This window comes from Anneissia japonica, unplaced genomic scaffold (assembly GCF_011630105.1).
Source record: "Anneissia japonica isolate Jap-2015-1 unplaced genomic scaffold, ASM1163010v1 scaffold2878_len565122_cov162, whole genome shotgun sequence".
In the NCBI taxonomy this organism is placed as follows: Eukaryota; Metazoa; Echinodermata; class Crinoidea; order Comatulida; family Comatulidae; genus Anneissia; species Anneissia japonica.
This window is the reverse complement of record NW_022758092.1, coordinates 188,895-216,641: the sequence shown is the minus strand read 5'-3', so window position 1 is coordinate 216,641 and position 27,747 is coordinate 188,895. Positions and strand designations below refer to the sequence as shown.

Below are 27,747 nucleotides of genomic sequence, written 5' to 3'. Positions count from 1 at the left end.
GTTGCTGTTATCAAGTAAGTTCACTGTACCTTGTTCCTGCATGCTTTCGTGTTCGTTGCTGTTATCAAGTATGGTTATAGCTTTTTGTTCCAGAATGCTTTCATTTTTTCGCAACAAACATTCTTTTCCTTCAGATTCTTGGCGTGAGAGTCGTTCCATCTCTACAGATAAGATGTCATGCAGCTCTAAATGTGTCAAGATCATCTCAGCTGAAAGATCAAAGGAAGATGATTTTCACAAACTTTAACTATATACCTGTCTCTTATACACATCTAGATGTGTATAAGAGACAGACGGCCACTAGGCGGATTATGATGAATAATGGATTCTACATCGCGATAATTGAATAAATATATCTAGTATACCATATGCTACAGGAGTATCTCAATACTTGTTTCCTACGACTGAGCCAAACCCCAACCAACTTTATTTTCTCATACTTCTCATGCTATAAATAGCAAGTCAAAGATAAAAACCAAGAAGACAGAAGCCAAGTTTACAAATCAATTGCCAAGAAACTGTTGGACTTATCTGAATGAACTTTGTTGGGGAACCCACATGGAGAAAGTACGATTCAAAAAATCGAATCATGCAAAATAAAAGTTGTGTAGTTCACACCCGTCTGGATCACCCGTGGATTGTAAAGAATCATCTAACTGGAGAACGGAAGAGCAAGAGAAGTGAAGTATCCCACACATTAGCTAAAAGACATTGAAGAAGTGATGTTGGTGCTACCAGTTTACAGTCTGAAAGTAAGATGGCTTCAAGTAATAAGGACCTAAACAGAGAAAATATCCATCATTACCATTCTGGGGAAGTTGAAAGAAGATACGGTAAGTTGTGCTGGCTCCAGATAGAAATATCAGCATATGTCAAGTTTACAAATTAATCTCAAAGAACTGTTAGATTAATCTGGATGAACTGTGTTAGGGAACCAACATGGAGAATATACAACACAAAAATGAAATCTTTCCAAATGCAAGTTGTGTAATTCAGACCCGTATGATCACACATGTATCTTAGGAAATCATCTAACTGCAGGATGGAAGAGCAAGTGTATTATCCCAAAGCATTAGCTGAAGGACAAGAGTTTGAAGAAGTGATGTTAGTACAACCAGTTTCCAGTCTGAAAGTCAGATGCCTCCAAGTAATAAGGACCTCTGTAAATATATCTATCTATCCATCACTTACCAATTCTAGGAACGTTGAAAGATGAGTTAATGCTGGCTGCAGATTTAAACAGACTAGTAAGAGATGTTTATGAAAGTAGTTTACAGGCAACCAGCTGTAGCTTGCTTTACCTTAAGTATTACCTTCCAATCCCAGGGTCCTGGGTTCAATTCCTGTAGAACTTCTACTGCAACCAGTATAAAGATAAACTTAATGTTTATAATTTATTATACAAAGTTAGCCTAAACTAACATCAAAGTTCTCACTCCAAACATAAGGTGGTGCAAGTACAATCCAGACACAACCTATATGACCATCTAAACGCTCTATGAGGCATGTTGTGGCAAAATGGCTAAGTTGTAGCAAAAATTGGAATTATTGGTATTTTCAGATACCTGAGTATGTAATCTTTAAAATAAGGAGTTATTCATTGAAATGGGACATTTCAATCCTAAGTTATTGGAAAGTGAAAGTACAGCAATCTTAGAGTCAAGATAAACACGATTTTGAGTAATGGCCTTCCAAAGTTATTTGTGCATACATTGTTTAATAGAAATAACTATCAAAATAACGTTAAATAAACGATTTGTTGACCATTTGCAGAACTAATAATTTGGGACATGATTAATACAATTAAACTGTTGATCTACAGTGAAAAAAAACTTGGACTTTTAGACAATTTTTTGAACTCTCATATTTTAAAGCTAATTTACTCAATAATGGCCTGTGCGACAACTTAACAATTTCGCCACGACATGCCTCATTTAACTCAACTTCTAGTTTTTCCAAATGTGGCAAAAATGAGTGCAAATAACTTATCACTATAAATAGAAATGGCAAGGATAGAATACAACAAGACAGGAATGTGTGAAGTTTACAAATCAATCTCAAATTAATCAAAATACCAAAAATGGAATGTTGTCAAAGGTCAAGAGTTTGAAGAAGTGATGGCAGTGCTACCAGTTTACGGTCTGAAGTAAGATGCCTCCAAGTAACAAGGACCTTGGTAAACAGACAAAATATCCATCACTTACCAATTCTGGAAATGCTGGAAGATGACTTAATGCTAGCCCAAGAATTACTTGCCAAATACAGGTTTGTGCAATTCAAAGGTGTATAGATCACGCCTGTACCTTAAGAGATCACCTAATTTATAAATCAGTTGTTTCACAAATCACTTAAATCTAATTCATCTAGGCAGTCGTCAGTTGTGAATATTTGGGATGAGGCTGGAAAATGATTTTTTGGTTTTGGTTTGCTAAAGGATGTTGCATTTTGTTTCTTGTTTTGTGGGCCTTCAGAATTACATTTAGATGAGTTACTAAAACTGAATGCATTCAGTTTTCTCACAGTTTTCTCGCTAATTAACATGGCTTTGCTTTTCTTTTCTGCAGGCTGCATGTGTAGCATGCCCTCAGCGGTTCGTTTCTTCTTGCCGTTTGAATCATGTGACGTCTTATTACCAACATTATGGGCTGAATTTTTATCTTGACTTGTCAGACAATGTTGAGAATCAATTAAGACTGTATCATTAATCTGAGAAATGGTTTCGTCTTCATTACTTAATGTTGTTTCCGATGATGCTTTAATCTCATTAAAAACTTCTTGAGCAACGTTTGCAAGAAAATCATCTGTGTCATCAGTAGAGCAATCACATGCATCATTTTCGATGGAATCCTTTTGTGCATCATTTTCGGTGGAATCCTTTTGACCTTTACGTAATGAGTTTCCATTGGTAACAGCTACCAGAACGTCCTCTTTATTTCCATCTGTATCTATCAATCTTTTTTTGTGTTCTGCACTTCCAATAATGTCTGAACGATCATGCGAACTGCGTAAGGATTCATTAAATTCATTTTCTTCACTGGTATCAAATAAGTTTACCGTGTCTTGCTCCTGTATACTTTCATTAATGTTGCTGTTATCAAGTAAGTTCACTGTACCTTGTTCCGGCATGCTTTCGTGTTTGTTGCCGTTATCAAGTATGGTTATAGCTTTTTGTTCCAGAATGCTTTCATTTTTTCGCAACAAACTTTCTTTTCCTTCAGATTCTTGGCGTGAGAGTCGTTCCATCTCTACAGATAAGATGTCATGAAGCTCTAAATGTGTCAAGATCATCTCAGCTGAAAGATCAAAGGAAGATGATTTTCACAAACTTTAACTATATACACTACCAGTTAACCTCTATATTTAGTACTGTACTTTCTGGCAAGTAAATTTTAATGAACTTTTAAAACACAATTTTATATTTTTTATTTTCAATAAAGATATTTTCATAATTAGATTGTTTTAATTTCTCTATAATTGGTACAAAATTAAGTTAAAACACATTCTGGACACTAGAGGGTGCTGTTGCGATTATTATCTAAATATCTTTTGTTCATTAGCAGGTACAAGCAATCCAATCATGAATGCTTTTCCAAAGTGAACTTGATAATGTAATACTTCAGCACAAAACTCCATCCTAAAAATGTATAGCTATTCAATATTACTATAAAGTAGGAAACATGGATTCATTGATAAGAAAAAATTCAAATAATTACATGGTGAAAACTAGAAAAGCCATATATACTGGAGTGCGAATATATGCACTCTACAGCCCCGCTTCTTAAACTTTTTTAGGTGGTCACCCACTTTTAGACTCTTTGTTTTTTGGCGACCCAAAGCATATATTATCAAATAAATTCAACCTCGGCTAAGTCAAATACAACGTGGCTGGGATAATTTTTTTAAATAAAATTTATATTTACACAAAGATGTTTTGTTATCAACATCCATGTGCGAAATGTTCCATTTTATAGTATGGAGAATATTTTATATACCGTCAACTTGAGCAAGGTTGACTGGGTAAATAATAATTGTATTTTGTACGTCCCCAACCCTTGCAAAAAGGAGCAACTAATCATTTTTCACAATGTGTTACGAATGTGAACTATGTTCCTGCCTGATTTTAATGATCTTATCAATCACCGAAGAGATTGGCGACAGTGCAACCACGAGAGTAGATTCTAGGTTTTGGGTTGACAATGAATTTTAAGCTTTAGTCTTCATAGCTATGACCTGTGGGTGAATCTTTGAAGTTGAGTTCTATGTAGAAGTATTTTCTATGTTTTGAAATGTGCTTTACCAAAGTCATTTTTTTTTTTTAAGTCTGAAGGAGTCTCGAAACACTTGTAAATGTTTTGGCAACCCAAATTTGGGTGCCAAACCATAGTTTGAAAAGTAGGGCTCTAGAGGGTGCTACCAACATTGCTACAATTTTAATTAAATTTATTTTAAATTTTACAATTCAAATTAAAATTACTACAAAACTTACCCTGCACCTTGTATTCTTGTTCTGGGTCTTCTGGGAAGGATGTATGCAATGCATTGATTCCTCCCAGTAATGCAGCCCCATACATGCTCGACTCCATCACACTGACGGCCACGACTGCATCGCAAACTCGCACTTCATCTCGATACATAAGCCTGGCGTGAGCTTGTGACAAACGAACCATACTCTCCAGTAAACGTATCGTTGTACGTGCCGCATTTCGTTGATCTGCCTTGCGTTGAGCTTGGTAATATCTTGATAACACACTAACAAAACGTAAAAGTTTACATTATACACTTGCATTCATGAGGGCATATTTTTAATACCAACATACATAATCCTATAATTATCAATCAGATACAACCATGTTGTTATACCAACATTTCAACAAGCTGGGGAACAATTAATGAGGTACAGATTCTTGAATATTTAAAATCTGGGGGAAAAGGGACTTAACCACCCATTATTCCACCCTTCCTCTCCCCCCCCCCCTCTTTTTAAACATTCAAAAAAGTGCTCAAGATGCTGGAGATGGAGCATGAAAAAACCGTAACTTGAAGCATGGAAATTATCCCATGAAATGTTCAACAACCAGGAAAAAATAAGCAGAAAAACCAACTTCACCACTTTGTTTACCCTCAATGAGGGCTCGCTAGTTCACAACTCAAGTCCAAGTGAAAAATTAAACTCACAATACATATTTACATATCTTACATCTTTTCTGCAATATTGTTTTAAGTCTAACAGATTTTTTCATATTGACTTCTGAAATAATTCTACTCACATTGTTGCATCTTCTGTCATAGTAGGCTCCACAGATGTTACCAATGTAAAATATGCCTGCATCTTCTCTAAGCTCCAAAGTTGATCAGAGGTATCATCTGAGGTAACATGAGAATAAATTTTTAAATAGTTATTATATTATTATAAGTAAGCATTGAATCCTTGCAGAGCCTCAGGGCCCAAATGGGCTGGTTCATCCCCAGTTCAAGTACTGTGAAGGGGATGAGAGCATGTTCCCCCTGGGTGGGAGGCTGGTTCACAGATTACTTCCAGTAATTTACTGGTACCTATTGATACAGCTGCGTAAACTGAAGCAATGCAGATAAAGTGCCTTGCACAATGACACAAGAAAACATTGAGATCATCATCATTATTAGTAACCTGCATTACTGCAAGTCTGAATATGATTATGTTATTCAGTTTTTCCACTGATCTCTTTGTCATGCTTTTTTTTAAATATTTACATATCTTCACACATTAAATAGATCCATAAACATCTTTCCTGTTCATCACATGACCAATCCAATTTTTTTCCCCTGTTCAATCATATTAAATATGAGCATCTCCCTCTAATTAAAGACCACTGTTCTGCGGTCCAATATATAAATAAATGTCTTTTGTCTGTATTATTTTAGTTACAGACCAAAGCTGCTAATGATCCTGGAAACCCTATGCCAAAAACTGGTCTTTAATTGGAGGGAGACCTGTATTTGTTTATTACACTCGTCTCTCAAGAACTACTGGACCGATTTATTACTTAAATTTTTTTAGCAATTTACAATGTTACATGTATCTTGGTCCTCCTCAAATTTGGTGTTGATCAGAAGATACAGGTTTGAGAATTATATGATGCTATGGCCTTGGTTGGTTAGACCGAGCTGACTTGAGCGGACTAACCACAGATCACAATACAGGGTGTGTTAAACACAAGAAACTGAATCGCTGAAAACGATGGCTACAAAACATGAAGCATTTTTTTTTAAATATCAAAGTTATAAATATTATGATTAAAATACAATTACAGATAAAAAAAAATGTTTATAAATAAAAATAAACACTGCTTTCCAGATGATGATTTATCATATTCAATAATAAAAAATTTACCTTTGGATCCAGGAATCTTGTCTTGTAAAATAAAAGATGAAATAATCTTATCCCATTCCTCATTTTGGTTGTCTAATAATACTAGCACCATATCAAACCTGCTCAGCAATGGACTTGCGAGGGCAATATTTACACTCAAGTCTTCAGATGGATCATACTTTCCTTTGGGGTTTGTTGCTGCTAAGACTTTGGTTCGAGCATTTAATTTGCAGACAAGACCAGCCTGGTTAAAAGAAAAATATATGATGAACATGGAAATAGCAATGAATAGTTAAGTACTTTTTTACATTAAAGTATTGAACTTTGTATTACTGATGGTTGAATACTTAACAAAACACTGATGATTTTGTTACCTTAGCAACACTGATGGTCTGTTGTTCCATTGCTTCGTGTATGCTGGCACGATCATGCTCACGGATGCTATTAAATTCATCTATGAGAAAATCAAAGAGTAGAAAAGATAAATTCAGAATCACAAAGTTACATGCAGTAAAAATGCCAGGTCCAGAAGTCAAGCGATTTTCTGGGACTAAAGGAGGGTGGGGGGAGGGGTAAAGGTGTTTGCCTGGGCTTTGTGTCAAATCAGGATCCAGACAAACACCTTATTTTCTCTATGATCTAAAACCACTTTAATTTTAAGCTTGAGACTAAGTTTATACATGATCAAGTTACTCGCTTTTGGATAGCAAGTAAAATATAACAAAAAAAATCATACAATTTTTAAATATTTATCTATCGACCACTTTTGTATTACCTATACAGCAGATTCCGCCATCAGCTAGAACCAGTGCCCCTGCTTCTAACTGCCATTCCCCGGAATCTTTGACAGCAGTGACGGTCAAGCCGGCGTTAGTTGACCCAATTCCTGTGGTCAGTACTGATCTTGGAATCACCTTTGCAGCATATTTTAAAAACTGTGACTTGCCTGTGCCTTAAAAAAACAAACAAGATATCTGTTAAATTCTTGTTATGACTCACCACACTTTCGTACATGATGATAGCCTACAAACTTCAGTTCATTGATTAATTCGCTAAAAAAGCACCCCAAATTAATATTAATAGTTGCCTGTTGTTTAAATTCAGATTGAAATCCTACAATGAATAAAATTTGTTCTAATTTATAGAGTACAACAGAGTTCAGTGTCATTCTTCCTCCCCCCTCCCCCCTTCCATAGCAACCTATAACCTCAAGCTCTGAGTGATTAGTGTAAATGGAACCATGAAGGAATGCATCCAAATGATATCTGAACGTTAATAGATAAAATTAGTTAACTTGAGCCTACCTGGATCACCAACAAGGAGGAGATGACATTCGCCTCTTGTTCGGGTTCCTGATTGGTCCACTTTCTGTACACCCCCAATCATCACCATAGCGACTGCTAATTTTACGACATACAAGCCATAAATTTGAGGACAGACGCTGGATAAAACAACATTACGGGCCTGAAATATGATTAAAAATATTCAACAAGGTAAAATATATATTGTGTATATATTTTCATTTATTTTAATCAAAAATTCTCCTACAGACCACAAAATTAAAACTTAACAAAGCCAACAGGAGTAAGTTTGCCATGTGAATGAAAGCTTTCAGTAGAAATAAAGTTAAAAATAAGTTTCAAGCTCTGTCCACGCTATCCAATTTTATGTGACAAATTTGTGTGATGTGCCCATATATGGGCATGATGATGTCATATTACACCCAAATATGGGCATATTAGTTTTTTGTCACATAAAATTTAATAGTGTAGAGAATAAATTTTTAAATAGTTATTATATTATTATAAGTAAGCAGTGAATCCTTGCAGAGCCACAGGGCCCAAATGGGCTGGTTCATCCCCAGTTCAAGTACTGTGAAGCGGATGAGAGCATGCTCCCCCTGGGTGGGAGGCTGGTCCACCGATTACTCCCAGTAATTTACTGGTACCCATTGATACAGCTGCGTAAACTGAAGCAAAGCAGATAAAGTGCCTTGCACAATGACACAAGGAAACATTGAGATCATCATCATTATTAGTAACCTGTATTACTGCAGGTCTGAATATGATTATGTTATTCAGTTCTTCCACTTATCTCTTTGTCATGCTTTTTTTTAAATATTTACATATCTTCACACATTAAATAGATCCATAAACATCTTTCCCGTTCATCACATGACCAATCCAATTTTTTTCCCCTGTTCAATCATATTAAATATGAGCATCTCCCTCTAATTAAAGACCACTGTTCTGCGGTCCAATATATAAATAAATGTCTTTTGTCTGTATTATTTTAGTTACAGACCAAAGCTGCTAATGATCCTGGAAACCCTATGCCAAAAACTGGTCTTTAATTGGAGGGAGACCTGTATTTGTTTATTACACTCGTCTCTCAAGAACTACTGGACCGATTTATTACTTAAATTTTTTTAGCAATTTACAATGTTACATGTATCTTGGTCCTCCTCAAATTTGGTGTTGATCAGAAGATACAGGTTTGAGAATTATATGATGCTATGGCCTTGGTTGGTTAGACCGAGCTGACTTGAGCGGACTAACCACAGATCACAATACAGGGTGTGTTAAACACAAGAAACTGAATCGCTGAAAACGATGGCTACAAAACATGAAGCATTTTTTTTTAAATATCAAAGTTATAAATATTATGATTAAAATACAATTACAGATAAAAAAAAATGTTTATAAATAAAAATAAACACTGCTTTCCAGATGATGATTTATCATATTCAATAATAAAAAATTTACCTTTGGATCCAGGAATCTTGTCTTGTAAAATAAAAGATGAAATAATCTTATCCCATTCCTCATTTTGGTTGTCTAATAATACTAGCACCATATCAAACCTGCTCAGCAATGGACTTGCGAGGGCAATATTTACACTCAAGTCTTCAGATGGATCATACTTTCCTTTGGGGTTTGTTGCTGCTAAGACTTTGGTTCGAGCATTTAATTTGCAGACAAGACCAGCCTGGTTAAAAGAAAAATATATAATGAACATGGAAATAGCAATGAATAGTTAAGTACTTTTTTACATTAAAGTATTGAACTTTGTATTACTGATGGTTGAATACTTAACACAACACTGATGATTTTGTTACCTTAGCAACACTGATGGTCTGTTGTTCCATTGCTTCGTGTATGCTGGCACGATCATGCTCACGGATGCTATTAAATTCATCTATGAGAAAATCAAAGAGTAGAAAAGATAAATTCAGAATCACAAAGTTACATGCAGTAAAAATGCCAGGTCCAGAAGTCAAGCGATTTTCTGGGACTAAAGGAGGGTGGGGGGAGGGGTAAAGGTGTTTGCCTGGGCTTTGTGTCAAATCAGGATCCAGACAAACACCTTATTTTCTCTATGATCTAAAACCACTTTACTTTTTAAGCTTGTGACTAAGTTTATACATGATCAAGTTACTCGCTGTCGGATAACAACTAAAATATAAAAAAAAAAAATCATACAATTTTTAAATATTTATCTATCGATCACTTTTTTATTACCTATACAGCAGATTCCGCCATCAGCTAGAACCAGTGCCCCTGCTTCTAACTGCCATTCCCCGGAATCTTTGACAGCAGTGACGGTCAAGCCGGCGTTAGTTGACCCAATTCCTGTGGTCAGTACTGATCTTGGAATCACCTTTGCAGCATATTTTAAAAACTGTGACTTGCCTGTGCCTTAAAAAAACAAACAAGATATCTGTTAAATTCTTATCCGACAGTAAATGACTCACCAAACTTTCGTACATGTTGATAGTCTACAAACTTCAGTTCATTGATTAATTCCCTAAAAAAACACCCCAAATTAATATTAATAGTTGCCTGTTGTTTAAATTCAGGTTGAAATCCTACAATGAATAAAATTTGTTCTAATACAAAACGATATAAGGATTATAATGTTAAAACTGTAAGGTTTCGTAACAGCCCTTTGCGGTCAGCCAGCCTCTTTATATTTCTTTATTTTTCTTGTTGACGGAGTTCACTAAATGGTGATATTTAATTTATAATAGTTTTTTTTGTTAAATTTTATTGGCATTTTTTTTGTTGTTCCTGTGTACAGTAATGTTATTTTAACCCAGTAGCCTCCAATTCAATCTCTATTGCCAAAGGTTACTGTTGTCGAATGTTCTTTGTTAATGAATGAATAATTTTATAATGAATAATGTTGTATATAGAATTGTAATTTTTAAATGATTTTGTAATGAGTAATTTCTATAATGAATAATCTTATATATAGATTTGTACATTTGAATGTAATTCTTTTTAAGTAATTTTGTAATGAATTTATTTTGTTGTATGTCTGATTGAATAAATATATACCTGAAATATAATAGATAAAATTAGTTAACTTGAGCCTACCTGGATCACCAACAAGGAGGAGATGACATTCGCCTCTTGTTCGGGTTCCTGATTGGTCCACTTTCTGTACACCCCCAATCATCACCATAGCGACTGCTAATTTTACGACATACAAGCCATAAATTTGAGGACAGACGCTGGATAAAACAACATTTCGGGCCTGAAATATGATTAAAAATGTTCAACAAGGTAAAATATATATTGTGTATATATTTTCATTTATTTTAATCAAAAATTCTCCTACAGACCACAAAATCAAAACTTAACAAAGCCAACAGGAGTAAGTTTGCCATGTGAATGAAAGCTTTCAGTAGAAATAAAGTTAAAAATAAGTTTCAAGCTCTGTCCACACTATCCAATTTTATGTGACAAATTTGTGTGATGTGCCCATATATGGGCATGATGATGTCACATTACACCCAAATATGGGCATATCAGTTTTTTGTCACATAAAATTTGATAGTGTAGACAGAGCTTAACACGTTGGCTGCCAGCGACGAGTATACTCGCTCACAGGGTGTTGCTGAGGGTGCCAGGAACGAGTATACTCATCAAATCGAGGGAAACATTCTAGCGTTTATAACTTCTTTATTATACATTGTAGAACCACAGACTCAACGGCTGGTAGTTCGGGGAAGATACACCTAGACGATAACGTACAAATGACATATTATGTATATTGGTTGTGTTATGTTGCCGGTAGTACACTCGAGCGGTACAAGTGGGGGCGCCCTTTGAACATATACCAACCCATGCAAAAAGCGGACAAGATAACTCGCACTTGGCAGTCAGTAAAAAGTTCTATCACAGTGCCATCGACGAGTGTACTTGCCCCCCCTAATATTTTCCCGCCAATTTATTAGACACTTAATTTTGATGACATATGACTAGATAAAATTTCAAAAAAGTATGTTTGTACATGTAAACTTGTTTTGGCACACGGGAAGGAACCTTAAAAAAAGGTCTGGCAGTCAACGTGTTAAAGGACTTTACACCTTGTCTTGGATAAAATATTAATGTAATTCTTACTGTGAATGGTGCATATTTGTGGCTTTCCCAAAAATCTTCAAATTCTTTTTTCTGTGATAAAAACATTATATGAACAAAGACATTATAAAAGAAAGTCTACATAGGTTAATACTTTCCATCTTACAGCATATCTAATTCCATTCTCTATAGTTTGTATTTAACCACATTACAACAAGGACTAACAAAAATAAAATATAAGATTTATAGTGCCCTCTTTATTAAGTTAATAGTTAGATTTAATGTATCCAAGTAGACTCACTAATTCATTGGTAACAGACTGTGCCCCATGTTGTTCATTATTCACTTGAATATTGTTTGCCTTTACTACCAGCTCAATTTCACACTTGTTGTTAATACCAAGATGGTTCCACCTCCTCATAATAATACCACTGAAATTAAAGTAGAATGTTGTATAAAACAAAAAAAGATTAAGTTAGTCTTATATAGAGCATTAAAACAAGGCTTAATATTTTTAGTCTTGTCATTGGAATAAAGAGTTTTCAAAAATACTTTTCTCCTTGGTAACAATAACAAAAATATTTAAATTATACAAAACATTTTCTCAGTGATGATCGCAATAGCACAGAACACAAAATCACTTGAGATCACATCAATGTTTTAGGTAAAGAAGACAAATATTCGAAAAGAGGAATACAGCAGGCTATTAAAATTAAATTAGATGTTGCTACGTTGAGAAAATTTTACATATACCACAGATTTACGATTCCCTGTTAATAATCGTTCAAACTATCTAACAAAAAATAGCGACGACTACTTTGACTGCTTGTGAAGCAACAACATAAGTCAAAACTTTTTTTATACCTTGTTTGGTGAACCTGTTGCACACCAATGATATTTTCGAATAAAAATACAATTTTATATTTGTCCAATTAGTGCATCCACCGCCATGAAAAAATGGAAATTTCAGACAAAAATAAAATATTTTCTCTATTGTTATGCCCACTGCTGTCTTGAAATTTCCAAACACAAGATATGTATATTTCTTCATAATTACAGTCGAATCCAAAATGACACTAAAAAAATTGTTCGACTTAGATAATATTCGACTTGCAGATTGTTAATTAATGGAAAACACAACAACTTGGCATTTAAAATAAGTTCGAATTAGAAATTATTTGAGTCAGGCAAAGTCGACCTAAGCAAGTTTAACTGTATATAAATTTAAAGCATTTAACCATCCCAATACTACACTGTTTAAACAGTCACAAATATAATTTCATTTTATTTTCTCCTCCATCTAAATGTTTTTGGCGAAACTATTTGCTAAATAAGAAAACAAAATTTTATTTTTATTTTTGCCCTCCTTTGTCGATCTTTAAAAGTTTGTGAAACAAGGTATAAAGAAAGTCTTGTCTAATAATAAACGTTTCTAATATACAATGCAATATGACAAGCCTATGCTCTCCACATGGTACTTTGATTAGTTACCTGACAGTGACATCATCACCTGCCTTACAAGTGTCAACTAAATCATCTTCCAGTACGACCCACATTGACCTTGGTATCTAATCTTCAGTTAAGCAGTCATATTTTAAAAAATGATAATTTCAAAATATACAGTATCAATATTTTTTTCCACTTACCTTATCTATTGTTTAAATAGTAATACAATATTTGTTTAAATAATAATAATTATTAATAAAATACTGTAATAATAATAAGTATAATCATAATAACAGCAGCAGCTAAACCATCATGAACAACAATAGCAATAATAAATAAATATATAATATATAATAACAAAAATAATATTTAAATTTGTTATACAATTTATTAAAGGATTCTGTTCCCACTGCCAACTTCTGAACTTGTTCTTGAATCTTGATTTCTTGGTAGTCACGGCAACGAGTTGGGCCGGTGCTAGAGTCGTTGAGACAGGTGAATTGCATTGACCCACACCCCTCTTCAAATGGACATCCCTCAGGTTTACAATCACGATAAAACTGTTCAAAATCAGCCTGGGTAAAAAAAAATATCTCTTCTTATTCTCTTCTATTTTTCATGGTTTTATAAAACAAACACTCTACCTATATAACACTGAAGGAGTGCTTTTCAGATCAACTTTAATATCATACAATCTAGAAGATCCGCTATTGTCTATATTTTTGAACAGATTATTTATATTTGTTCAGATTATTATTAGGCTATTAGATCTCAAATTCATACAACTGCCTAATATATTACACGGAGCAATTTCAGGAAACAACTTTTAATTTGATCTCAACACAAGGGAATATTTCATTATCATCATTTCAGCCACCGTCGGCTCACTGCAGGGCGAAGGCCTCCCCAAGCTAAAACCATGAATGATTTGGCCTGTTCATTACATCATTGCGTTTTGTTCTATGTAAGTCTTATACTCGGAGGCATGTTTTTGACTTATTGTGGAGAGTTCCTTACAGCACTTCGTAACTGAAAAGAAAGGCGCTATACAAGTAACAAAGTAAATAAGAAAGTACATAAACAAGTTCTCGTAATCTCGAAAGATCCGATGAAGGGCACTATAATAGAGGCAGTAAATTATATTGGCCCTAACGGCCGCCCCTACAAAAAACATCTATTAATCAATCAGTGCTCAGCTTGCCCTCATGGGAGCTCAAAAAAAGATATATTAATCAATCATCTGAGTGTTTCTAGAGCTCCTCATCGGAACTCAAAATTACCTGAACTGTGAAAACAGTCCTGCAACGAGAGCACATGAAATCTTTCTCAAATTCTAGGAGTTTAATTGCACCACCACGGATGACAGTACCTGGAAAGGAAGAAATTGCATTGTACGTTTAGATATAATTATGATCATATCACTCAGTGGTGTATTGGCAAGTCATCAAAATGGGAGGGGTGCTGATGGGGCAATGGTGATGGTGGTAAGGGTGATTTTCATAAAGATTGTAAAGACAATGATAATGATGATAACAATGACAAGTGATGATGACTGTGAAGATGTCTGATGATGATGAAGTTAATAATGTGGATAAAGATTGATGTTATTATTAACTTTACCTGAAATTGAAACAAATTTGCCGATGTCACAATTCTTTGGCAAGATGATCCTCATCAGTTCAGGACAGACAGGTAGGCTTGTCATCCTTGCATGCAGATTCATCTTCAATATCTGAGAAGGAAAAAGAATCCCATAATAGTTGATGTCATCTAACTTTCAATTACATATTCTGCTTCAAGAATAAGAACTAAGCAAAATTCAGGTCCCCCTCTGATTAAAGACCTCTCCAATTAAAGGCCACTTTTCTGTGGTCCCACATTATTATTTTATTATTCTAATTAGAGACCAAAACTGATAAAGACCATGGAAACTCTGGTCCCAAAAGTGGTCTTTAATTGGAGGGAGACCTGTATGTGTTTGTCACATGAAGTTACGTGCTATTGTATTTTATGCCATTGTTCACATCTACAGGTGCCACACACCACTGATATGTAAATTACTCGCATTCAAGTGACCTCAGCAAAAAAAAAAAATACCATTCTGTCTTTGATTGGGCTATTCTTGAATATGTTCCTGGCAACAGTCTTCAATGCACTGTCAATGACTGGTAATCCCTGAAGTGGGTTTTGAAGGATCAACTCACTCAATCGCATATTATTTTCAAATAAAGTCATAGCACTGGAAAATAATTAAACAAATTTGAAATGTTTAAGCACAGAAAGACAGATATATTTTTTGTGTAGATCTAAACTTAATAAATTAAATTTTATGTTTGAATTGCTAAATTGTATCTGTATCTCAGACTGCAGAATAGAGCCTGGGCAGAGAATCCATGTGAAAAATTAAGTTATCTGAAAATAAAGGCAGATTTCCATTCAATTTTTGCAGAAATTTGTTCATGACCTACTTCTCAATATAAACCAGTGTATTAACATAGTAGTTTACAATTCTTTGTCCCTATTTTCCTAGTGATATTCTTAAGATTTGTGAAAGTTTTTTATGTACTGTATCCCCAATAATAAAATACCACCCATAATAAAATACTTAAAAGTGTGGTTTGTTTCTTGGAAGTAGTCTAGTATAAAAAATAAATGCTGGATTATTATTTTTATATAAATACATACTCAATATATACAGGAAAATGGTCATTTTCTTCATCAAGAGATAGAATCTCTATCAACTCTTGTTCATGCTGTGTTTTGATGTACGTTTCAAGCATACCTGGAGAAAAACATAAAATATTCATATACTCAATGGCAGCCTAGACATAAGGTATGGGATAATTTAAGGCCCTATAAAAAATATTATTAGTTTATCACCCTATCTGGGCAGGAAAAGTGATGAGGGAGGGAGGGAGGTTTTCTTTTTATTTTTTATTTTGCTAAAGCCAAATATCACCTTTGGGTTGTTTGCTGGTGCATTGATATTCAAAGTAAAACATGATTTAGATAATGCAAACAATATATACTAACTATTTAATAAAATAAATGAAAAAAAGAAATGAAAAAAATGTAAAAAAAAAATATTTTTCCAGTACCATAAAAGACATGCGTGCGAGGGTGATAAACTAATAATTTTTTTTACTGGGCCTAATATGGCTAAAAATGTCAGCATTTTTCTAATATAAGCCGTGATACCAGTAATAATCACATTGGAGGCATGGACATACAAAAGTAGTTATGCAATAAACTGCTGGCTAGAACTCAGCTACAAACTTCAAAGCCGGTTTCCCACTAGGCGAATTTATTCGTGAGAATCGAAAGCGTCGTTCATGCGCATTCACACTTCTATTGGAGTTTTCACGTCGGTGAAATTGGTAGTTTAAACAGTTTCTACTTTTTGCGAAGCGAAAAAATGCGCAGCCACTCAGCTCAGGAACCGAACCGACGCCTTCAACTCGGGCGAATAAATTCGCCTAGACTTGGAAAACCGTCTTTAAAATTCGGAATATTTTACCAGATAGGTTCGCATCTTCATCTTTTTCGATATTCATATTATTGAAGCTAGAAAATAAAAATAAAACAGTGTTTAACTTAATATACTGTAGGTCTACAATGAAAGGCCTAGCCTAAGCCTATATAGAATCAAGGAGTCGTTAAAGAATCGGGGAAAGCTAGCCTTAGCTCCACCCGCTTGCGGACATCAACACTGCAGGTTGCCAGGTCTAGGACTAGCCCTAGCCTCTGAGGCTAGCTAGGTCAGTAACTAACTTCCTAGCCTAAACATTAGAACTAGGCTATTTGGAGTTTAATTTATCTCGGTTTCTTGCTTATATGAACCATAACCATCAATCAAACCTACAGGAAAATAATAAAGTAAGCACAGCTTTCTACAAGGCCCAGGCTAGGCCTAGCCTATCCCCACATGTTTTGTTCATCAAAATTTCGCGCGGTAAGTGGCTACATATTGTAATCAAAAGTGGTCTCAGAACAAATGTGATTTGATTGAGAAATAGAGGCAAATTGATTTTTTTTGTCAGTAAAGTTATACAAAGAAATACAAAACTAATACTGATGTTGATCAATAATATCATAAAACTAATATAATGTAGAAATCAATCATTAAACGTTGACAACACTAGAGTAAATCCACTTGCTCTATTGTTTCAACCAGCACCCTGTCACGGTCAGGTGATTACGCACGTATCAGGTGGTACACACAACTCAACTCTAGGACCATGATAGATAAATACACAAATTCTAAAGTACTTATATAACACATTACGATTGTTTAATTGGTTAGCTGTACTAGTAAAATATTAAAATTGTGTTTAGGCAAAGTAAATTTAATCAGGGCCTATCCTTCTGCTTTAGTTAGGCCCGATAAAATCAGTAAGATTAAGAACAGCTTTACCTTTAGTTTACTGCCTGGCTGGGCCATCTGGGTCCTGGGTGGACCCTGTTGAGTGAGCTTTGGTTCTGGTGTATACTGCATAAAACTTCTTAGTAGAATAGCTGGCTGGCATAGGTTGTAGGCCTAGGTATGAAATGATTCAATAGTTAACGTGACGCACTGTGATTGTTATTATTGTATACAGATATTTGATTTGAATTCTATTTTAATTTTAATTAAAAATGTTCAATTGGTGGAGGTGCGCAGTTCCTGCAAGGGGGGCCAGGCATCCTCTCCCCCAGCTGGCATCATTTTTCCAACTGTCTTCTAGTTATGTATGTAAAATCTTATGTCATCGAGAATCTGTGAAAAAATAATTACAAACAATAAAGTTATGATGAAAGGTAGGAGAATAACCCATAACTTGCAGCGTCATTGTGCTGAATTGTGTATGGGCGTGGTCCGTGACTACCTAGCAGCCGTAAATAGGCGATTCTTGGTAGATACATGTTCACATCATTCCACGACGACAGGGGCTGAAATGAACCATAACATCGGGGAACCCCCTACTCTTCCGAAAGATGCAATGGGTTCTTTAAAGTGCACACGAGCCAGATGTATACACTGGACCTCCATTTTAAGTCCTTATCCGAGAAGACTTGGTTCTGCCAATCGAACCATGGGCGAGGAACTGCTGGAACCAGCGCCGATGTTAAAGCTGTAGCTAGCGGCGCCCCTACCTTACTGCGCAGCCACTCGAATCGCCACTGATGAATGACGCAGATTGGAAAACAAGGTCACAAAATGTTCATAACGCCAGTATATTCAAAGTTCCTCTATAATTAAATATTTTTAAAATCCATGCAGAGGAGAAAATAAAAAAAGTTTTATCGATGAATGTAAACAATGTAGTATGAGATTTATAAATGCTTTAAATTTGTGTAATTTTACGATGAAATATATATATCTTAGTTTTTTAGATTTCAGGGGAATGTAATAAACAAACAATTTTTTCTGAAATTTCCATTTTTTCTTGGCAGATGGTGCGCTAACTGCCCAAAATAAAAATTTTATTTTCATTGGAAAGCAATATTATTGGAAGTCGAAGGGTTACATATAACCTCGCCTAACCATTAACAAAAAAAAAAAAAGCCCTTTAAAATATTTAATACATACAATGGAAGGTAGATACAATAGCAAATGCATGAAACAAATGCAATTAATATAAATTTTATTGTTAAAGTTTATTAACTCATTATAAGCAGAAGTAAATATTTTTAATATCATGAGACATTAAAATTGTGTTTTTATGTTTTTCTTCAATAGATGGCAACCTCATCATCCATGGATCTAGAAATTGACTGCATTATCAAGCTTGGTGGCAGTGCTGTTACGTTTAAGGAGAAGTTTGAAACACCGAATATGGAAGCTATTAGACAAGCAGCCATCTTGATTGCTAAGATCAAGAAGAAGTGTATCATTGTGCATGGTGCTGGGTGGGTATTCAAAGTCTTTTCTAATAATAGTTATTATCTTTATTATACAGTACAGTACTTCCATTATTGTCTTGAGGGTATGCTGTAGGTTTGCCCATCAAACAAAGCCTTCTTGTTGGTATTCAGACACAGGGTGTAGGTATGCATTCTATGGAGTGACTGCTCTAGTTATTTATTTATTTATTTTTTTATTGTTAATAATTTTTCCGTTCGATACTTCAAGCCTGTGTACAGTATATGAAATGCTGTAATAAACTGCCTTCCAATTTGGAATCACAACAAAGCCCCATTGGCCTGTTTTAATCCTGGTTGGTGTGATTCTCTTTAACTTTATCATTATAATCTTCAAACTCCTTGAGAACAAGCGCTGTTCAATCCCCCACCCTTCAAGCGAATAAAAAGAACTGCCACCTATCATATTAAAGTTTACCGCAAAACCAAGTAACGGTTTTTTAAAGGCGTCTGCATATACAGCCAAAGGCACAAGTTTAAATCCTGTAGAGATGATTTTTCACTTTTCAAAAATTGGCATTTCTCAGTTGTTTATTTCACTTTTAACTATAAATAATGGTTGCCTTAGTGGTGGATCCAAGGGGGCCCCTGCTGGCCCGGGCCCCTCCATCTGTCAAAGTTCCTCCCCGGGCCCCCTCTATTTTAAATTCCGGGATCCGCCACTTGATGCATTCATACAGCCAGTTGAGTCCCCAGAATCAAATTATTAAATTTAATGGTAATGTTTGTCAAATTGTATAGCGCATTATACTACAGTAGGTCTCTCCTTTCAACAAATAACCAATAGAATTTGAATTAAAGAAAAAATAAGATCATGAAGAAGAGGAGACGAAAACAGAAACAAAACAATTTCTTTTATTCAAATTGTGTTACATATTTCATACAACTTTATATAGGTCATTTGGTCACTTTCAAGCAAAAGAGTATGGTGTAGCAAAAGGGTGGAATGGTCAGGCAGACATTGACCTTGTCCGTAAAGGTTTTGCTATAACAAGAGTCTCGGTTCTTAAGGTAATTTTTTTTAAATTTTAGTATTCTGTCATATCATGTTGATTATTTAATTATTTATATTTATGCTTTCTTTAACAAGGGGGTATCTATTCAGTGAATAGCACTGCTTTCCAAGGAAGTCATGGTACATACAGTAAATATAACAAAAAAAAGTTTACAATCATGAAATTAAAAGTAACTAAAAGTAAATCAAAAACAATGAAAAGATAGCCTAAAACTGAAACGAAAGCAAACAAATGGAAACTACCAAACCAAAATATAATACACAAGTTAAGTTAAACAAAAGGGAAGGTACAGTATTACTGAATACAAACAAGTTATATCGTCATTGGGGACTTATAAAATCTGCATACGCCTTAAAACTAAAAGAAAATGCATACTTTTGGAGTCCGTACTGAGCCCAAAAAATCCGCAATGAAAATATAACGTGTTTACAGATAATGGCCTCTTTTTTATACATACTATTAGAAAAAGAATCAAAATTGTTACGAATGTTGTGAGAAAGATTGTTCTGAAGATGAGCGGCTCTGGTATGAAATGTACGCTCACCACTGATTGAATTTGCATATGGAACAACCAGATTATTTGATATTTGATTCCTAGTAGGGTAAGAATGAACAGAGTGTGTGAAGGTGAATTTAGAAGATAGATATTCAGGGGCATTACCATTTAAACATTTTAAACACTGTAAGATCATTTAGTTTAAGCCAATGAAGAGTAAATCATCATATCCTGATGGTACTCTCTCTTCCTCTAGTTTGATTTATTTTCTTCATTTTCATATTTTCATACATTTTTTTTATCAAGTTTTGCATCATCTGTCATTCCTTTCATTCTCTCTCACCGTAGTCTAAACTTGATCAGGCTAATGATGACAATTTGTAGATTGTTATTGTTGTCACTTAGTCTATTTCATTTGCCACCTTTTGACCTTTTTACAGATGACAGGATAGTCATTCTGATCATTTTTTTTTGTAGTTGAACCAGTTGATTGTTGAAGAACTAGTAAACCACGGTTTACCAGCAGTTAGTTACTCAGTAAGTAACAATACCACTAATATTTTCAGCCTTTACCAGGTAATTCTTTACTATTGGTATAATATCAGCAATGCTCAAACCAGCATTCAAGAAAACTATTATCCATATGTAGGTATGTAGTATTATTCTGTTAAAGTTCAAATTGAGGTAAGAATACATCACTGCATGCTTTTTGCTTGGTGGTAATTGGTGCGCGCCACAACTTTTTTACTTGAAATGTAGTTGCTGCAATTAGAGTTATGTGACATAATCAGATTGGAAATTTTCAATACTTTAAAATATTGGACAATTGTGGTACCAGCCCCGATATTTTGCTGTCCATGATGGTGAAAATGAACACTGTTTTAGTCCACACAAGAGTACATACCTCTGGCTAAACAAACTGTTTGAAAAACTATGTGTGTTTATTTTTATTGTTCACCTAATATAATTTTGTTTTTACAGTGCATTGGAAGTTGGCAGACAGATAATAGAAAGGTTCTGAAATCGGATGTAGACTCAATATCCAGCCTAATTGAGGCAGGATTTATTCCAGTTATCAATGGAGACTGCATGCTTGATCGATCACTGGGATGTACCATACTAAGTGGGGATACAATAATTGAGGTGATTATATTTAGTGTCTTGTTTACTTTTTTCTGGTTAGTTTTAAAGTCTACAATACAGATTTTTTTTTGTGTATTTAGAGTGGTCTATTCATCGTTGTCATCATCAGAATCATCATCATAATCTTATATCATCATCATTCATCATCTTTATCATCATCGCAACCACCTTCATCACTGTCATCCATCATCTTCTTCATTATCATAATCAAGATATTATCACTTATCTCATGATCATACTCCTTAGCAGTGATAACCTAATGGAATTATTTATTTACTTGTGAAAAAGCTCAAGCCACAACTGTTATGGAAGTCACTGACAAAATTTTATCTTTTTGTCAATTTCAGGAACTTGCTGAGAAACTGAAACCAAAAAGAGTTATCTTTTTGACAGATGTTGCTGGAATCTTTGACAAATCCCCAGAAGAAAAAGGTGCAATTCTGCTTTCAAGAGTAATGGTATCTGCAAGTGGAGAGCTACAGACATCAATTGCAACATCAACTCTAACACATGATGTTACTGGTGGGGTTGCAAAGAAGCTCCAAACGGCCCAAGCTATTGTCACAAAGAGTATGGGGAGAACACCTGTAATTGTATGCAAATTGGATTCAAAAGATGCAGAGCTGGTTTGTTGCTGTGGAAACGAGGACTACATTGGCACTTTGATCTGTCTCTCACCAACATCTTGACAGCAAGCCTTTTTTGCCTGATGAAGATTGTGAATTATTAAGGTATTTATATGTGATTTATGAGAAAGATGGAGTAGAGCTGTAGGTTTCTTGTTTAACATGTCTGCTGCCCTCAACTAACCAGTTATTTTACAGTATATAAGATTTCATAAAAATTTTCATTTTTTATTGGGTGATTGATATGATTTGTCCCATACTGTGTACAAGTGATATATATCTGGTAAATTTGCAGATGCTGTGATGGTACGAGATAGAATGAAAAAACATATTATCTTTCTAAATTAACATACTCATAATTTTGAATTTCAAACAAAAGTGAATTTTTTTCACAAAAAATCTTTTGCTAGGGTTATTACCCTGTTTAGAGGAGAGCAGAAAAAAAAAAGATCAAGGCTAAAGATAAAATTATTAACGAATGAAAATGTGAGTGTGTTAGGTAAAGTACACTGCAGCCCACGAATTTCATGTCAGCAATCGGCAATTGCCGACCATATTGCCGAGCCAAAATTGCTACAGGATGGCAATTTTTTGCCGACCTAGGTCTAGATTTCTTTGCTTCAAAAACTGCTTGGAAAGTCAAAAACTTTTACTGAAACAGGCTATAGCAGACACTAAATTTCATGTACGTGGTCAAACCAAGGAAATTGGTGGTTCATAAAACAGATTTGTTTGTACAATAACTATTTTCTAATAGGCATGCAGTACGTACGATTTGTGTACAATCGTCTTGTCTTTCCCGCCTAGTCGTTTCATAGGCTAGGCCTAGGTAGGAATGACGCTAGCCAGCCAAGGCCTACAACATCACACAATTGAAGCCACGTGGGCCGCGTTGATTGTAATGCTTATCTAAATCTATTATTTGTCTTCATTTTACAGTATTATCATATTTAAAATGTTGTTTATTATCTAAAAACAACAAAATTCAACATATTGTAGGCCTAATCCTACCGTCCGTTTAAATGCAATCACGATCGCATCGTGACTTCTCTACTGACAAGTACTGTACATGTGTGGAAAATCCCTGATAGATCATTCTGGGCATACACATGGACATGCATGGGCAGTTTTGAAGCAGCCTGTGATGATACGATCGTAGCTTTTACGAAAGTGATATTTCCCATGCCAAAGGTAACGATAAAACAAAATTTATTCTGCGATTTTCTTATGTAAAACATATGTATTATACTACACTATTAAATTAATACAAGTACGACCATTCTTTCACCAGCAATATATTGATTTAATAGAGAAATGAACAAAATCACAATCTGTAGATCGTTCAGAAAAATCGTAGTTTATACTATATAGGCCTAGGTAGTAAAAATTGCAGAGGCTGCCGACCTCGGAGAATTTAAGTTCGGCAAATTTTTGCCGACCTAATTTTTTCCTAATTTCATCGGCTGACACTGATAATACATATACCGGTTTAATTGTGAGTAAGAAATCCTATTTCTTAGCAACTCTGGGCATGGTTTAAGTTCAATTTCAAGTTTGTTTTTACATTAAGAAGGTATACAGCAAAATTGGTTGTTGAATATGAATAAAAAAAAATTTTTTTTTAAATTTTTTTTTTGCGAAACAAAGTACTGTATATAGATAGTCTTGAATTGGAAAGTATTCCTATCTCACAGAGAATTCAGAACCTACCCAATTTCTTTTCAAATCATTCACATTTTACAGGATACCCACTTAAACCTCCGGTGAAGGGAAATGTGCAGACAAAGTGCCCTTTCCCAAGGAAACAAGCAGTACTCTACAGTCAAACACTGACTCAAAAATGTTTTGAGAAAGCCAAATTCTCTCCTACTGTGCTGCACACTTTCCATTCTGGACCCAGCATCTTTTTAATCTTTTGTTTCCTTATTCCAAATTATCCCAATTAGTTAACGAGAGACTTTTGCTTCTGTGATTTGGATTTTAAGTACAGCATTCTACGTTTCAGTATGTAATACATTATCTAACCATGGTCAAACCACACGCAATTAATAGTGTGGAGTACAATGTTAATGATACTATGTCCTCGGGCTGTTTTGCTAACCCTCTGCCAATCTGTGGTATTTGTTTAGAAGCCTGTTGGGTGTTATTTTACCTCAACTTCCTACTAGTCATATCTTTTGTTTGTTGGTTGTGTTAATGATCCTATTTGTCATGATTATTTCTCGGGGGGGGGGGGGGGGGTTCAAATGAAACAGCAATTATCCTCTTAAAAAAAACAAAGGCGGTGTGTAAGAACATAGAAGAATGGCTGCAGTTTATATCGTACATTAGAAAATAGAAGTTTTGTCAACCGTGTTTCTCAATATAAAGTCATTTTCAAATAGATCAGTACTGAAAGTTTCTGATGCAGTCTAATTGTGGGTAGGGGCAGTTTTGTGCAGTGGTTTTTATTGTAGTTTTTAAACTTTGGAATCAAGTTTACTAACCAATTACTGTCCATTTGTAGCTGACCATGCTTTGATACCCCAGGTTGCATTGTTGGCAGGCTGTAATGTTGTTCTGTTTCAGCTAAGTATTGTGTTTCTGAAGGCCTTGTTTTGCGTGTCTTATAAATTGGATATAAAAAGAAGTTCACAAATTATATATTTTTCATATTGAAATATGAAACATCTTGAAATCTGTAATCAACTGACAGTTAATGAGGGTTCATGACATGTTATCACAGTAACCAATCTGGCACCAGTGTTTCGAATGTACTGTATTTTGAAATCCCTGATTTTGAAGGCCATACAAAAGACAACATTAAGTTGTAATCATGGCTAGATACTTAATCTATGATGGTGTCACGTCTGTGTATACTTTTGGCTAATCTGCATTTAAAAGACCAACTAATGCAGCCAATATGACAATCACTGTACATTGTTTTCATTGAATTTCCAATTCTCTTTGGTAAGCGCGCAGGTAAGCCGGAATCAATAAGCACACATGTACATGTACAGTACAACACGTTCTTGTTTAACCACTCAGTGGCTAATAAATATTATTCTTTTTAAAAGATTCAATCTAAAAGCTGCAACAAAATGAGCATCCCTCAAAAATAATAGATCCCACTTTCTCTCAAAATTTGTACCCTGTATATGAATTTTTTACAACAATAATAATTTCAATTATTCTTTTTGAAGTTCATTATGCTAAGTGAAAATGAATGAACAAAACAATGTACAAACAATATTAAGTTATATTTGAGCTGGAAGTTAGTGGTTTAACTGCTTGCCTTCCAATCTTATGTTCCTAGGTTCAAATTTGGTAAAACTAGGAGTCCCACAATGGGGAAGCCACTTATGTGAGATATATTTTGCTGAGCTTTCTTAACACATCATATTGTAGTTTGCTGCCTGTGGTGATATTCATGGCCAGATAACTTTATCGAGACAATTGTACAGTAATAAAGTAGTGCACAAAACTAGGCCAACATTCTGAATTTGCAAGAGATTGTTTCTGGGAGACTTTTCTTGCTTGCAGTAGTGCAGGAGACTGTGTCTATTTTCAGGGGACTCTCAGCGACTTCAGGCATGGAACCTGTATGGTAAAACTTTTTACCTTACAACTCAAGCACCTCCGGTACCAAGCTTCATAATGGAATCAGAGTTTCTTCAAATAATGTTAATAGTGTGGGGTGTAGAGTACTTATACATAAAAACACAAAAAAATAAACATGATCGTATAATATTTTGTCAAGCAGCAAGTGCAGATTATGCATGAACATTTGACTGGTAGGTATAATATTTTGTAATGAACATCTTAACAGTGCAGTATCTTAAGTTGTGTTGGCAGATGGGATATGATACACTGAAGTATATAGTGTTTTGTATGTCTATAATACATGAATGGACCAAGACCAATTACTGTGTACAGAAATCGTTATTGAAAGGACAATACTTGACTTTCAGTAAAGCACTTTTCAAAAGAAAGAAAAAAATAATGCACTTTAAATAAATTGTAGGCATTACTCTCTCCTTGAATATAAAAATGTTCAGAAAATAGTTCTAATCACCTTACTTTAGATTCATGGTCACTGGGTTTACTTAACAAAGTTATTAACACTTGAAAACAACTTGGAGTTTCACAAGTTTGTGAATGAATGATCCATTCTTAGTGGGTGGCTATTTAGAAAACATCAAGTGTTTGCGTTTTAGCTTTAGAAATCTTTTCATTTATCAACATTGCTCCAAGTTCTGACATAAGTGGCATCCCATAGTATAGATTGTTGTTATATTAGTCTTTCTGCAACAACTGCATGGTTTTTCTGATAATTTCGGATGTGATTTCTATCATGCTCAGTGGTGGATTCAATGGAGGGCCAAGCCAAACCCCCATCTCCCAATTTAAAAAAATGTAGAGAAAAAGAAATTTATATTTGCATTTTAAGTCTGAGAGTACCATTTCTGGCCATCTAGAGGTGCCATATTTATAGATTTTCTTACCCGAGCCCAACCACGGTGGGCCTCTTACCTGAGCCCAAACATGGTGGGCCTCAGGTGGCATAGAATCGCCACCTGTAAGTCACCATTAGTCCATATTTAATGTGTTACTAACGCATGTGCCTTAAATATTTTAAGTTGAGCTGTAGCTTGCCTGATGCTTGCCTTCCAATCCCAGGGTTCTAGGTTAGAATTTTGACACTTCTAGGCTTTTTCTTCTGATGACTAATACAACCACAGTTAATAGTGAGAAATTCACTCTGTAATCTCCACTACTAATTTAAGCTGATATGCCCACAGAGTATACTACGGAGGCAATTAGAACTAAGATCTATCATTAATCCACCATTAATCTACTAATAAAATCAACAAATTAGTGGGTGCTTTGTAGGCAGTCTTAATCTCAATCCAAGGCCTGTCTATTTTTAAGCTCATACTAGCTATTATTTTACTATATAATTTTCCTAGGCTCATATTGTATAAGAAAATAGTTCTATACCTTTTTCCGTATCTTCTTGGCATATATTGCCATTGTCAATCAAATCTATGATTGGAGTTGACAGATTATTAATGTTATCCGCAACTGTTGCAAAACTCAACAGCTTGTTTAAATATTGGTATAATGTTGATTGGCACAAAGAATACAAATTTGTTTTCTTAGATTGATACAGCATTAGTACTATAGACACCCTTTTAGTGTTGATTCAGTAGATTTCAATACACTTCCTTTAAACTTAAAAGACACACCACAGACCTTTTGGAAGCTATTATTTAAATTGGTAAGGTCTTTCATTCCCTTATATACTTACTCTCTCCTGCATTCTGAGATGTAAGTTTATAATAACCTCAACTTTTCACAAAAATACAGGTCTTTTGGAGTAAATGAAAATTACCCATGTCAGTGTTGTGAAGTAGCTGTAGAA

At 34.7% G+C, this 27,747-nt stretch overlaps 2 protein-coding genes across 5 annotated transcripts; one reads left to right on the top strand and one right to left on the bottom strand.

Annotated features, from left to right (window-relative positions):
• Positions 1-440: 440 nt before the first annotated feature.
• LOC117125004 (DNA helicase MCM9-like) lies at positions 441-17,695 on the bottom strand. 4 transcript variants are annotated; one of them, XM_033271354.1, is made up of 17 exons: positions 17,576-17,695; positions 16,679-16,725; positions 15,847-15,943; positions 15,259-15,400; positions 14,782-14,893; positions 14,442-14,530; positions 13,563-13,736; positions 13,207-13,283; positions 12,017-12,146; positions 11,758-11,808; positions 7,654-7,813; positions 7,125-7,301; positions 6,724-6,803; positions 6,371-6,593; positions 5,268-5,364; positions 4,487-4,749; positions 441-3,293 (listed from the first exon to the last, which is right to left on the bottom strand). In XM_033271354.1, exons 2-17 carry the CDS (start codon positions 16,713-16,715, stop codon positions 2,338-2,340), a joined length of 2,865 nt encoding a protein of 954 aa, XP_033127245.1. In that variant the 5' UTR covers positions 16,716-16,725; positions 17,576-17,695; the 3' UTR covers positions 441-2,337. The 4 variants fall into 4 exon arrangements, with proteins under 4 accessions (XP_033127245.1, XP_033127244.1, XP_033127243.1 ...); XM_033271353.1 differs by lacking the exons at positions 6,371-6,593; positions 6,724-6,803; positions 7,125-7,301; positions 7,654-7,813; positions 17,576-17,695 and adding exons at positions 9,115-9,337; positions 9,468-9,547; positions 9,871-10,047; positions 10,729-10,888; positions 17,056-17,316; XM_033271352.1 differs by lacking the exon at positions 17,576-17,695 and adding an exon at positions 17,056-17,315.
• Positions 17,386-27,747, top strand: LOC117125005 (isopentenyl phosphate kinase-like). Its single transcript, XM_033271357.1, has 7 exons — positions 17,386-17,426; positions 18,881-19,050; positions 19,959-20,073; positions 21,052-21,111; positions 21,556-21,717; positions 22,065-22,448; positions 27,693-27,747. Exons 1-6 carry the CDS (start codon positions 17,400-17,402, stop codon positions 22,404-22,406), a joined length of 876 nt encoding a protein of 291 aa, XP_033127248.1. The 5' UTR covers positions 17,386-17,399; the 3' UTR covers positions 22,407-22,448; positions 27,693-27,747.

Bases quoted from the DNA above. Each gene is read 5' to 3' on its own strand.
- LOC117125005 (XM_033271357.1), top strand. From the start codon at position 17,400: ATGATAGATAAATACACAAATTCTAAA. The intron at 19,051-19,958 runs GTGGGTATTCAA...AACTTTATATAG, and splicing joins ATCATTGTGCATGGTGCTGG to GTCATTTGGTCACTTTCAAG. The intron at 20,074-21,051 runs GTAATTTTTTTT...TTTTTTTTGTAG, and splicing joins CAAGAGTCTCGGTTCTTAAG to TTGAACCAGTTGATTGTTGA.
- LOC117125004 (XM_033271353.1), bottom strand. From the start codon at position 17,255: ATGATATTATTGATCAACATCAGTATTAGTTTTGTATTTCTTTGTATA. The intron at 16,726-17,055 runs GTAGAAAGCTGT...TTTATTTTCTAG, and splicing joins CTAGGCCTAGCCTGGGCCTT to CTTCAATAATATGAATATCG. The intron at 12,147-13,206 runs GTAACTAATCAA...CTTTAATTTCAG, and splicing joins GGTGATGATGTCACTGTCAG to TGGTATTATTATGAGGAGGT.